General features: G+C 40.7%; 1 protein-coding gene across 2 annotated transcripts in view; it reads right to left on the bottom strand.

Annotated features, from left to right (window-relative positions):
- Positions 1–14,592, bottom strand: part of LOC145997321 (proton channel OtopLc-like) — a 228,506-nt gene that overhangs the window by 205,805 nt on the left and 8,109 nt on the right. The window contains exons 1-2 of one of the 2 annotated variants that reach the window (XM_083134233.1): positions 11,464–11,539; positions 2,443–3,043 (exon numbers count right to left, since the gene is read on the bottom strand). In XM_083134233.1, the coding sequence (XP_082990359.1) occupies positions 2,443–2,856 (414 nt within the window). In that variant the 5' untranslated portion in view covers positions 2,857–3,043; positions 11,464–11,539. Of the gene's footprint in view, positions 1–2,442; positions 3,044–11,463; positions 11,540–14,592 lie in introns of those variants that run through there. The other variant, XM_083134232.1, reaches the window with a different exon arrangement.

Genomic DNA, 14,592 nt, shown 5'->3' with positions numbered 1-14,592 from the left:
AGCCTCTCTGCACGTGATATTGTCGCAATCCGAGGCAACATGTAATCCCCTGTGACGCACGCGATTGAATTTTCTTACCTGGCGCAAACAATAAATTGACGTGTAGCATGCGTCATAGATGACGTTGATCCTTATTTCTGTAGAGTCAAGAGAATCGTTAAAACACTCCCAAATATTCTTGTAATTTATGTTTCCTTTTTGGCAGTGTTGGGAAAGTTACTTTCTAAAAGTAACCGAGTTACGGTTAGTTGGTTTGAAAAGTAACTGTAAGTTACTTTTGCAATAACTTTCTGATGGAAAAAGTGTTCACAATAAACTTGTTGGTACGATGGCGATAGAGATTTGGTGTTACTAGTTCGATAGCTATTTTTGTGTGTGAGTTTGGGTTTTCTTAGTATGTAAATAGTGGCGGCGATTAGGTTAGCAGTTGCCCCACTTTTCGCCACTTTTGCCCCACCCCCCTCACTTTTGGCACCTTGCCACCCCTGTTTTGGAACCCAATCGCCGCCACTGTATGTAAATAGCCTATACTGTTTCTAAATTATGTGTATATGTTATCACAAGATTTACTGCCTTGATTAGAACCAATGTTCCAAGATACTTAGAGCCGAAAGGCAATAGTTTAATAGGTAACATACACAAATTTGCATATCCAAAAATGCCCACCTCCGGAAATGAAATCACAAATACGCGACCGAGTGGGCATCCCCCCCCCCCCCAAGGCTTAATTCCCACAGTGCCTACACGTGTTTTGTTTATGTTTTTGGTACATAATATAAGTCTTCGTATATTTATATTATTACAAAAAATAAATGATTGAACAAGGTGACAGCTTTGCTTGATGATTTTAATTTGAACAATCGTTCATACGGTCCTTTGCATGTGGTGGCATCATTTCCACTCCACCTGTTCCTTTCTCTTTCATTCCAAGCCCAGCAAGATCCACTCTCTCAACAATGGCTTCTTTCTATCTCGACTACCATCCAAATCATCGAAGTCCCTGCAAGCAATTTAAAATGACGAATAGCAATAAAGCATGAATGTCCTAAATTTAGCCTTCAACGAAGCCTTTGGCGATTGCACAAAAATCTTTCACCTTGGCACCCAGAGAAGACACATAGTTGGAAACGGGGTTGACAAATTTTGCTCTTCCCGTATGTTACGAATTTTCAAATTAACATTTTAAGTGTCATAAAGGAACTGTAAAACTAATTGTTAATAATATTACTTAAAACTATTGCAAAAAAAATGTTGCTGTTACATCTATCTTCTTAAGATACTTACGGTTAGAATTAATCATCGAAAAAGTATCTTATTTGTAACCATGCGCGGGCATTCCAGTACAGCAAGGCCACCAGTGCTGACCCATGGGATTACAATTGCAAAATACTTTATTTTTGCTTATTTTTTTTCTGTAACTAATTTCTATCATCTCAAAGGAATGAACCTGGAGTCTTTCCAGTCAGTTCATTTTTAGATTACAGCGCATAGCACCATCTTGTGGCGATTTGACAAAACATCTATGAATTTAGCCCAACGTTCCGGACCCAGGGGAAGCAGGATATGAGAAAGGGACTCTGTGACCTTGAACCATCCAACAACAGAGCAGCTTCTATATACGATACATTTGCCCCCAATCGGCAGTGGCTGAAATGCAGTTGCATTACCATCAGTAAGGCCTCCTGCTGTAGCTACCGCAGTGTTGAAAACTGTACGGTTAAATATCTACGTACAGGGATTTTTTTTTGTACCATCCATTGCCAGCATTGAGGCAGATCAGCGAAGCATTTTTTAAAAATATATAATTAAAAGCTTTGGACCACAGTGGAGACGCAAAACTATGTTTTTTAACAGAAGAAAAACATATTATCCATAAGGTAATCGATTGAAAAATAACTTTTGCTTACATTACATTTTTTGTCAAGAAATGACACGTGTTTGCAAAGATAGAGAAAGACTACTTTTCACCTTGTAATAGCCACTTATTGAAGACCGTATTGAATGTAGAAACACCTTAAATATTCTTGACTCCCTTAATTTTTCTGGGGCTGCTTCCCCAAGGATAAACGTCACCGCACGCCACTACATTTAATCTACAGGGTATCCCAAAAGTCTCCATACATAGGAGTATTGTTCTTTCTTTGCAGGCGAGAAGCCAAGATATTGACCTGTGACAAGCGCATCAACCTATACAAACTTAATGGCGGGAACGTACTGACCTGTGCCCAGCTCTGGAAGGCTGCCACGTTGAGTACATTACGTGACATTTTATTTTTGAAGTGGCATTCCCTATGTATGGTGACTTTTGGGACACATTGTAGATAGACGGTGCATAATAAACATATAGGCCTACAATAAATAAGAATTGTTGCGGTAAACCAGGTCAAATTTTCAGGCTACGCCACTGGTTTGGACATAAAGAAGTAAAAACTTGACACTTACCTGATAGGACTTGATGCTACCCTCCCTGGATCTCTGCGGTTGGTATTGAGGAACCTCATCCTGATTGTGATACCCGACTTGCCCGGGCATACTAAAGGTGCTGACTCTCTTGATACCAGGATGGAGCTTCCCGTTGACGATGGACATCCGCTGCCTTTCCTCCTGCTCACTGAGGGACGTGGGCCTCAGCCTCTTATTGGGTATAGAGTCCTCGGACAGAAACCGTGGCCTGCTCCTCTCGCTGTTGGTCATGCTGTTGACCCTGGAGCGGCGCCCTGGGCGCAGTTCCACGTCCCTAAAGTCCTCTGGCACCCTCACCGACCCTCCGCCGATGACGCTAAACGCCCTCGAAGGGGTCGGCGACAACTGCATCGGCGTCCCCACCACGAACACTTCATCGTCCGTTCCTGTCATTATCCGTCCTCTTGTGCCAAGGGGTCAGAAGTGCAGAATTGGACACAATTCTTTGAATGAGCCCTCTCTCTCAGACTACCGCTTGGTTTCAATGTCTTCCTGTCACCTAGCAACGTGAAGAACCTTGTATTTGTCTTTTCTCTTCAGGGAAGCCGTGTTTGCTGTGTGGAAAGACGTGCCCAGAAGCCTAGAAGTAAACAACAGAGGAAAAAGAATTGATATAAGTTAAGGCAATTTCAATCTTCGAACAGTTACTTACAGTTTTAGTAAGTTACTTCAATAAAAAATAACTCGGTTACAGTTTTGGCATAGGTGTAACTTGAAACCTAGACTTTAGAGGGGCAGAATGGAACTTAGGTCTTAACTTTTGGGGGAGCAGAACAAAAAGTTTTATATCCCATAAAAATATCGTCCAGGACAATTTTGTTAAATAACAGTTAAATGTGAGAAATCATGAAAATTACTCATTACTTTACTATTAAGATCCAAGGAGGTTAACAAAAGTACCATTAGTTTCTAAATTTTATTAAACCTTCAAATTTATTTGCGGGGGGGGACAAGTGCCACTCTGCTTCCTCCAAGCTACGCCTATGAGTTTTGGTTTTCACAAGTATCAGAGTTAAACTTACTCTAAAAATAATTGTAAGTTACTTTTAGAGTTCTTGGACAAGGCTATGCAACTAGTGTAACGAGTTTCGTGCATGAACCGCTAACAGGCTGTTCTTTTTTCAGTTTTGATTATCTAAACTTTATTTTCTTACTTACAAGTTTCAATTACAGTATTCAATGATAATGCTATAATAAAACACAAGCAGCAGGAAAGCACCAACGAAACAAAGCAACACAAGATGGCACAGAATAAATTAAAAAGTTTCGCATACATTCCTAACGATTGGCGGAAACTGTGTTCCGGCAAGATTATGCCAACATTTGGACGCAGGTTTTAACCTGTGTCCAAATTATATTATAATAATTTTGATTATACAAAGCGGGGAAGCCTATAGAAAAGAGACTGCTGTAGAAGTGAGAGCTTTGTAGTGTGATTGTGTGGAAAAGTTTTACATAAATTTTCACTAAATTACACATTAACCTCATTTGTTTAAATATGGAAATATAGCCGTAAGAAAATTTGAAATAATATTATGTTTTCTTGAAAAACAAAACGTAAAATAAATGTGATATAAGCTGTTAATTTCAATACTTGTTGACATTGACAAGAGCAACTGAGTTATAGTTACAGTTATTCATTTTATAAACTGAGTTAGTTACCGTTGCTCGAGAAAAGTAGTTATTGCTTGTAAGTAATTCCGTTGTGGCGCTCTCGGAGTAATTAATTCTTAATAGAGAAGCGGATCTGTGGAAACTAGTAAAAGTTAGGTCTTGTTCTCTCGAATTAATCAATTATAGATATACAGGGTCCGGCGGAATGAATAGCCTGATTTGAGTCACGTAGTACGGCGTCGCTGTTGCGCCTGCGCAACGACGTGTGTGCGCGCTGCATTGAGGAAGGACTGCCATTTGTAAGTATGGCCTTGTGGAGTTCGGGGAACATCGAGCATTCGCCGTTGAGGCGTATTTAAAAAAAAAACGAGTCTCCAATCACCGTGCAGCGACTCTTTCGTCGCCATTTCCAGGTTGGTCGACATCAGATCGTCCCGGATCATAGGACGATTGTACGGTGGGCGCAACAATTCAGGACTACTGCATGGTGTGCATAAAAGAAAAGCCCGGGGCGACCAAAGACACAATGGACCCAGGAGCGAGTGGAGGAGGCCCGTCAAGCACTGATCCGAAGTCCTCGGCGTTCTGCTGCCAGACATGCCTTGGCGCTAGGAATGTCAGATGCGGCGCATCATCCACGAAGACCTCCACTTCCACCCCTACAAAATGCAGGTCGCACAGAAACTAATAGAACAAAATAAACATGCCCGACGAACCTTTGCGTTGCGTTGCTTGGAACTTTTAGCAGCCGAGCCGCAGATTCGAAACAGCATACTGATGTCGGATGAGGCTCATTTTGATCTGCACGGTGGTGTCAATAAACAGACTTACAGATACTGGTCGCCATTTAATCCTTGTTGGCTGCACGAGCAACCCCTGCACAGTGCACGTGTGACGGTGTGGTGCGGTGTGGCATAGTTTGGCATCATCGGTCCATATTATTTTGAGGATCTTCATGGACGTGCGGTAACGGTTAATAGCGATTGCTATGTCCAAATGTTACATGACTTCCTCCTTCCAAGGGTGAACAACGACATATGGTTCCAACAGGACGGGGCAACAGCCCACACGGCCCGCAGGTCCATGACTGTCTTGCGGCGTCATTTTCCTCGTCGATTGATTTCCCGATTTGGGGACATTCATTGGCCATAACGGTCGACCGATTTCACTGCCTCTGACTTCTTCTTGTGGGGCTACCTGAAAAGTCAAGTGTACGCTACACGTCCTCATGCCGTGGCTGAACTGAAGGCAAGGATACGTACAGCTGTGGAGGCGATCCCATTGGACATGCTGGAGCGGGTGATGCGAGCTTTCGTTCGCCGCCTGGAAGAATGCGCTGAACGTGATGGCAACCATTGTCGGGCGTTATCTTCAAAACCAAGTAAAATGGCATATATGGTATGTAATGGCATCTATTATTCTTTGTTTTCAATGTGTGTTTCAATAAATTATTCGATTTGTTTCGACGTTCTGTCCATTTTATATCCTACTATTCATTCTGCCGGACCCGTATTTTATTGTTTCGGAAATGAGTTTTATATTTGAAAATTAACTTTAGAAAAAGTTTTCTAAATACGTAAACAATTTGTCATCGTCAAGTAAAGAAAAGAACAGGATTATAGTTAGAAAAAGAAGCATTTCCCGACTGCCTGAAGACTGATTTCTCCAAGGGACCAATCGGGAAGTTTAATACCGAATCTACGTCATATTTCCTTAAGCAACGCTAATAAGAACGTTTTCATATTGCTATACAAATAACCCGTGGTTCTCCCGACTGTCAGTCTCCCTCCCACAATCTTACCTAGAGGTGTGGAGATCTTCAACCAGTAATGAGGTGACGTGGGGTTTATGACCGGGTTACGCTACTCACTCGAAACGTTCCAATTTCCTCACGATGGTGGGTTGTCACCGGTCCTATACACAGGCCGAGAACCCAGAGACTGAACCAGGCGGACTCGAGCCCATGCCGTTCCGCAGTCGGAGACCAAAGCAGCGCCTTAGAGACCGCACAGCCACGAAAAAGGACCATATTTGTATATAAAAGTAATATATGCAGGGTAATTCAAAATAAATGGTGCAACTTTACACAGCTACTATGACGTTACTATTTATGATAGAAAATCAGACAAGACCTCAATATAAAGAAGAACTCTGGAAGTTTTACTCACATGACTCATATTATAAAGATTCAACATGGGGAACACGTGCAACGTGGAAAAGATCCAAACGATAATACTTGTACTTGTTATGCACGAGACAGCAAGTCGTTGTCAAGGGTTTCGAAGGCACTAACAATTGTAACTTTGGCAAATCTTTCGGAAGGGTGAAACATATGCATTACTACCGAAAAGCATGCCGAAATGTCTTTCCACCATTGTGATTCAATGAGTTCTCGATAGCTCCAACTTACAATACGCCTTCTACTGGTCATTAGCCATTTTGCGACTCTAGCGATCCTGGTGGAGCATCGGCTAAGCAAAATAAGCCCGCTAGGTGGAAATAAAACTTTCAGAGTTTTTCTTTACATTGATGCCTTGTCTGATTTTCTATCATAAATAGTAACGTCATAATAACTGTGTAAATTTGCACCATTCATTTTGAATTACCCTGTACATTCATAGAAAGCAAAGTATTATAGTCAAAATATTTACATTGCTCTTTAGTACACGTCTTTGAGTTTGCATGACTAACTTGCAAGTGTTCCATGTGTGAGTCTTTTGTTACACGATATATGTATACCCGTACGAAAACCCAAGATTGTCCTCGCCTACAACCACATTTTTGTGATGAGTTATTTAAGATCGTCTACATGTAGAAGAAGTGATGGAACAAAACCTCTCCTGTTTCTGATATTACCCCATCCCTTGGTGTTAGGTCCGGACTTCATAGTGGCCAACGTGTCATTTGCATAGTCTGGTCTGTTGCCTCCCTGTCCAGTGACATGGAGTTCCATCTTGGATGAAAATCAAGTTTGCAGACTTTTTGGAGTTGAGGCAGGAGCCACTCACTAAGCATGAAAGAAGAATGACCCGTACACCTTTGTACGGAATACTGTACACAAACGCTTTGCCTATCGGTGGACCCCTCACATGCGCGAACACTTCTCTCGGGTTTTCTGTTCCCCATATACGCACATTGTTTGTTGACTTTTTAAGAAATGTGTGATGTCGACTCTCGCCACAGAAAATTAGCTAGTCCAAGGAACCATCATCTTCACTTATGTCTACGCAGAAAGAATGGCGCACGAGTTGTTCGTCGTTACTTAAACTTTGGACTAACTGTAGCTTATGAGGAACCATTTTCAAACTTTTCCTCAAAACATTCCACATAATCTGTTATGGAATCTGTAATTCTAAACCTACAGGCGTTGTCAATTCCGAGAGCTGAAGGTCATGGTCTCAAGAACACGATCCTCTTGTTCCTCGAATACGAGTGGTCTCCCAGAATTTCCCCTTTGTATAAACAACCAGTGTTCTGAAATTTCTTGCTCCAGCCGTAGAGGATTTGCAATATCGTGTTTTAAAATGCCGATGTACGACGATAATTGCTTATTTTCACTAATTCCAGCACACAAAAACCGTTCTCTACCGTTGTACATACGTACCAGCCATTTTGCTTACTGACGTTCACGTGATGCTGTCTTCACTTACAACTGCAGTCGATTCCACCTCAATGCAACTTCACATATTGGGTGCCTATTTTTTTACTGTTTCTATGTGAAGTTGAAATGTCTATTTGCTTTATAGTAACCCTTATCAACTCAGTGAGCAGTCATGGCCACCGAAATAGAATCTACTCTATATATCGCTTACCCAAACAAAATGCCACAGAAGAACATATATTAACAAAGAACACCAAATATTTACCCCACAATTAATAACTTTTCAGCAGAACTAAATGTTTCGTAACTCTGATTAAATCGGCTCCATTTGTTTGGAATTGACAAATATTTTAGTGAAAATTGCCAAATTTTGTAATCAGTGATTTATCCACGCACTCGGAACATCTGATAACACTCTCTCAAAATTTACTCAAGATTCCCTTAATTTTTCCAAAAAGGCCCAATTTATGTTTATTTTTGGCTCCAAATGTACCCTTACATCCCCCAACTAACTAACTACTAACTCTAGCCTTCATAAACCCGAAGGTTCATGGCTGCAACAACACAGGCCTTCCATCTGTCCCTATCCTGAGCAAGATCTATATACTCTCTTCCATCCCTACCAATTTCCTTTAGGTTCATCTCAACATTATCCCTCCATCTTCGTATTGGCCTTCCTACTGGCCTCTTACCATCAGGTTTCCCAACAAGAATCCTGTAAACTCTTCTTTCCTCTCCCATTCGTGCAACATGGCCTGCCCACCTAAGTCTTCTTGATTTAATCATTCTAATAATATCTGGACATGAATATAAATTATGCAGTTCTAAATTATGTAACCTTCTCCACTCACCTGTCTCCTCATCCCTTTTAGGTCCAAATATTTTCCTAAGGATCTTATTTTCAAATACTCTTCATTTATGTTCCTCTTTCAATGTACGAGACCAAGTTTCACATCCATATAATATTACAGGCAAAATCACTGTTTTGTATATTTTAACTTTTAGTTTCTTAGATATTTTATGAAGAGAGAAGTAACATGCATTTCTTGAATTAAGCCTGCTTTTTATTTCCTCTTTAATATCATTTTCATTTGTTAGTATTACTCCTAAGCAGGGGCGCCAACTTGTCAAAATTATTTGAGGGGGGGGGGCTCTGATCACTGAAATAAATTAATGAATGACTCACTCTCTCCCTTTTTTAAGTTTTAGCCTCAGTGTTCGGAATTTCATAAAAGGCCATGAATTCCTCAAAAATATCAAAATTTTTATTCACAGTTCTAATGCAGAATATTAATTGTCCACGGACAGATATGTCACAAGTTTCGTCAACCACAAAATATTCCCGACTTTTCATATCTGCTATCACGGAGCGCAAAACAGATCTCCCTAATATATCAATGATCTCGTTCTGAATGTCATGTGAGAGCCATTTGTAGCCCGAACGTCCCATCCACTACCCTAGTTCATGCACAGCTTCTTTTGAAACTCTTTTTAGTAAAAATTTTAACAATACTCATAATTACATACTTAATATATAGTAAAATGTCACGTGTTTTGCTCTGTCTGGTCATAGCCCCTCCCAAAGTTGATGGTTTAGCGGTCTCAGCCGCCCAAATTGATGGTCTAGAACATTTCAAATTTGTATTTCAAGTTAAGTTCATCTGGCACAATTCAGAGTAAACTTTACAAGAGAAGCAAAATAATACATTAGATCCTCTTAAGCAAAATTATTAGGAGGGCTCTGCCCCACATCGTTAACATGGGGGGGGGACTCGAGACCCCCACCCAAGCCCCATGGAGTCGGCGCCTATGCTCCTAAGTACTTGCATTTTGAAAGTAGTTCAAACGAGTTGTTATTAATAATTTGATTTTTATTATTACCTAACACTTGGTTTCGGCCTGTAAGCATATATTTAGTTTTCTCTTTGCTAACTTCCAAACCTATCTCCTTAGCAGTTTTGAAAAATATTTTAGCATTCTTCTTAATTGTATTTATATCATCCCCAGTCTACATCATCTGCATATGCTAACAGCTGAGTCACACCGTTTAATTTTAGTCCTTCGTTAGTTTCTTTTATTTTTTACCCTTACAGCCCCCAGGATGGAAAATTCGTGATAAAACCCATGCTTGTAATGCATTTTCGTTTCTGTCAAAAGCGTTCAACATAATGTTTTTGGTTGATTCTCGTTAACTAGTTCTCTTCTGTGAATGTAACATCAACATCAGTGTGGTATTTGTAGGGGAAATGAGGGGGAATTCCCCCCTCTGGATACTTGTGTCCCTCTCCCTGCTTGGTAAATTTTATCCCTGGCGTTTGGGGGGAAAAGAAGACATTATTGGCAATTTAGTTACTTTTTCCTACTTTGTCATTCATTTGAAACCTCAGAACGTCTCTATTTGTATGAGTAGAACAATAGTAACGAAGCTAGCCTACATGGAATTTTTGACGCAAGGGCGATAGCCCTTTACGAAGTCATTTTTTAAAGAACAGTGTGCTTTTTTTAATAATATTTCTTTGTGAAGTTAGAATGTTAGTGGAAAAAGTGAGCATTACGAGTTCCAGACTCTGCTATATCAGGAATCTGCTTTCAAAATTAACGAAAACTTATAAAGCTGGTGGCACTGAAGGCTGTGTTGATCACAACATCGGTTTTGAAAATTTTCAAGTGCATCTACACAAGAAGGAGGTAGTAGTGAAGTGTTGAGTTTCTTTGTTTGTTGCCCATGAAAGATTTAACAAATGGAAAATTACGTGGCCATGGATTGCTTGATGTATTTAATGATGAAGTTACATATACGTTACCTTTCATTGCCCACCTAACAAATTTTCAGAATTAACAAGCTAATAGAACTTGTGTTAAGCTCCTGGGTCCTGAGAATCAAGTTAATTAGTAATTTTTATGATTTCGCAAATGTAACCGTTAATTTAGCAAAGTAGTCTTGGGCGGTATTTTTTATGTGGTAGAAAACTTCTTTATTCTGACTGCCCCCAAAAGCTATGCCTAAGTTTGATTCAGATCCCCAAAAGTTAGATCCCAGACTAGATTTCTGGCGGTGGGTGTCAAAATCTCACTTTAAAAACTATAGGGAAAGTCCCGATTAGCTGTCCTGTTCATAAAGTGGATTTGGCCATTTCTTTCTGTCAAGATACAAATTTACATCGTCAACTTTTCATCAGTTATTAAAAATATGTGTTGTTCAAAGCTTTTTTAAAAAAGTTCAGTGACATAAAACGAAGTGCGGAATGACCCCATTTATCAATTAAAATTGCCACCTTGTAATAAAGGGGTCCCGGGTTCGATACCCGGTGGAGGCACAGAGTGGTTCGGTTCTCACTTCAAAACTGTAGGTCCAGTCCCGGTTAGCCTTACTGTGCATACCGGTGGACTTAAAACCCCAAATCAACCAATCATATAATATATATATAGGCTATATATATATTACATAGATATTATGTCGGGTCACGCAACAATATATAAGCATTATCTCATGCTGTCTCTAGAGAGTCGGTAGAATTCCCCCCTCCCCCTCTGGAAATTTCTTAAATCCCACACTGATCAACATATAAAAAACCAAAGAAAGCAAGGTTATTCCCGTGACTATTCTGGGAAACGTCAAAAGCATGAAGAGGTTGTTTCAACTCCCAGCGTGCACCACGAGAAGCGCCATTTCCTTCCTTACAACCCTCCTCGTGGCTTACACCAATAGAAACACACATCTTCAACGCCAACAAACAGACATCTGTCTCACAAATCCCCAAAGGAACCTCGCTTGTCCACTGTACCTCGACTCCTAAGACCGTTGCATCTTTCGGTATCAACACAAGGAAACGCCAGACGCACAGGCTACCTTCACATTGCAAGGGTGACAAAACCACTGTGGCAGCAGATCCAGCTTTATCTTCATTGTGGAGCTGTGACTAATCCATCAAGTGACAAAGCTTGCCAATCTGTAGCGCTTCTCGCCTGTCTGTTTTAAGCAATGGTGCAGAGTACACGGACTCTTTTATCTTTTACTTAATTCTAAGAGATTATGCATTAGGGATTCATCAATTGTTAATGGTGAAAGTGCAATTTTCAGATAGCCCTTGTTTTTATATTACGCGAAGGCTGGATTTCATTTTGGGCAACCTTATCGCCACCAAAATGAAGGAACAGATCATTCTATTTATAAACTTGTTCCAGATATAAAGTCCGGGTAAAACTTAAGTAATTTTTTTTCGGGACTAGATGTGAAACTGTCAACATGGTTCGGGTTGCTACAGTGACGTGCGGTGCGATGAACTTTGAACTTGAGGTAGCAACTGATTATGTGTAAATCTTTGAAGCATCGAGGACCCCCACGCCATATACAAACACAAATGCATAGATGATATAATTATGAAATAATTCACATATTGGTCTGTGAAAGTGATAATTTGGCATGAATTGTAAATTTCATATATTTGTGTCTGCAGATACCTGAATTCTGTTTGAAGCTTCGCTGCAAAAATTTAACGTGATTTACATCTAACGTTATAGTATATAGGATGTCCAAAAAATAGGCGACATAACTTCAGGAATACTGCAACACTGTGAACTATACTGTGCATGCGTATTTTGTGTATAGTGTTGCCCACGGGACGAGACGGGACAGGCTTTTAAAATTCGAGACGAGACGAGATTGATCATGTGTGCCGAGACAAACGAATATTTTCGAGACGAGACAGCATTTCCACGAGACGAGACAGGCCAAAATCTCGTCTCGTGGGCAACACTATTTGTGTAGGTCAATCGGTGTTTTGAGCTCAGCTGCTTAGAAGTGTAGCAGAAGAACGCAGCTGAACTTAGAACAAAGACACAGAAAGAACATTACGATTACGGTTGAAAATTCAACGACAGAGCCAGAAAATCTTACTCATCGTGGTCAATTCATTTCCTAATCACAGCTTATCTCTTCAGGATTTGTGGTTACTGGTTAGAGATACTGATAGACAACACTGACTAAAGAACGGAAATAGTTTTACATTAAAGGTACTTTCCCGGCTTTGAGTAAATGTTACAAAAACCTCGGTGAAGGTTGACTCTAATCAAACACGAACTTCATGTTTACCAAGATAACTTCAGGAGGTGAATTTATTATCATTATCAATGATAGTTTTATGGCTGCATTTATTCAGTAACAAAAAGCATCTTGCAACCTATTACGTTCACATGCGTAAGACAAGCAGCTATCTTCCAGACGATGTACGTGGGTTTCGTAAAGACTATGGCAATGATCTATGAAAATCACTTCTGGCATTTTACAATCTTTAGGGATTTCCCGAGAATACATATGTTTTTCTCCAAACGCATCTTTCAGGATTATCTCTTGTACGCATATTAATAGATTAGAATGATAACGTGATTCTATATCTGTCTCTGTGGGGCACAAGATAAAGAAAACGCCAATTTTTATGTGTGAAAAGGACGACTTTACCATCATCTAGAAGGTGTTGTGGTAGCGTCGAGCGTCACGCAAGCGACAAGCTATACGTGCGGCTTGTCGTATGTCTCCGGTACGAGAGTTTGAATTTATTTCTGAAGGTTGATTTCCAAGTGCCACGCGACAAGCGACACGGGCTCCTTCAATGTATCGGAGCTTTCAGACGGAAGCCACAATCGCAGGCAACAAGCGACACGCGACATGTCCCCTTTAATCGTATGCAGAACATCCATTGCGCATGCGCCAACAACAGTCCGAAGCGTCATGATGCACACCATTCAGTAAACGTTCCAGTCTGAGCGACACGCAAGCGACATGTGCAGCTTGTCCTGTCGCTTCTATTCGAAAAGTTGCCTTTATTTCTGATGGTTAGTTTCCAGGAGACACATGTTATTTGTCGCTTCGGTCTGAAAGCTCCCTGTAAGTCAGCATTCACTGGCATGCGCGAACAACAGACCGAGGCAACAAGACCCACGGCATTGAGAAAACGGCCAAGTCTGAGCGACACGCAAGCGACATGTGCGGCTTGTTGTGTCGCTTCTGTTCGGAAGGTTGCATTGATTACTGAGGTTTCGCTTCCAACCAACACATATCGCTTGTCACCTGTCGCTTCTATCTAAAAGATCCCTTAGGGAGATATCACACCGAAGCGACAAGTAACATGCCACACGTATTGTTTCAGTATTTCACCAATCGAACGCAGGTTTGTGCCGCCTGTCATGTCCCTATGGTGTGAAACGTTGCTATCATTGGCTCACTTCTGTCGCTTCTGTCTGAAAACTCCCTTAGATTTAGATAAACTTTTCCTTAGGTATGAACAATCTATTGGTGAGCCCAACTTAAGAGTTCAGTATGGGGCTTATGGCAACAGCGTTGCCGCATGGTGCACAGTACAAGAAAGCTCCAGCGCGCATCGAGCGTCTGCTGTAGTACACGCCGCAACAAAAGTTAGTGGTCAACGGGGCTGTTCACTGTCAAACTTTTCCACTAGAGGCGCCACCCCTGTTGTGTCCCTAAATAATTTCGTGCGTCATCTGGTTGCCCTAAGCTTTGTATTGGAGCGCGATAGGATGGCTATTCAAACGTTATTTTCAACGAAGATAAGAATTTCTCGTGTAAATCGATAACAAAAATTGTTTAGCAAACCTTTAGGATTATGTAGCAAGTCATAAGTTTCCAAAAATTACATTCTCCTGAACCTAAGAATTAATATATTAAAGCGCAACGACAGGGTAGCTCAGACGGGCTAAATATAGTATATTTATGCACAAAGAGCACTAAACTTGACGTTATTTTGGTCGTCCCTAGCTGCCATGGGTCTATAATAAAAAAAAATAGATTTTTGCACTACGCTTTATGTTTCCTCTTGTTGCGACTTGCGTAGCCATGAGGAAAAGTATGATATCACGTAAAAAAATGAGTCGGGTATTAATAACAACTAGCTATAAAA

Source organism: Lepisma saccharinum, chromosome 13 (genome assembly GCF_977018435.1).
Source record: "Lepisma saccharinum chromosome 13, izLepSacc3.1, whole genome shotgun sequence".
In the NCBI taxonomy this organism is placed as follows: Eukaryota; Metazoa; Arthropoda; class Insecta; order Zygentoma; family Lepismatidae; genus Lepisma; species Lepisma saccharinum.
Note: the sequence above shows the minus strand (reverse complement) of the source record. Positions and strands in the feature narration are given on the sequence as shown.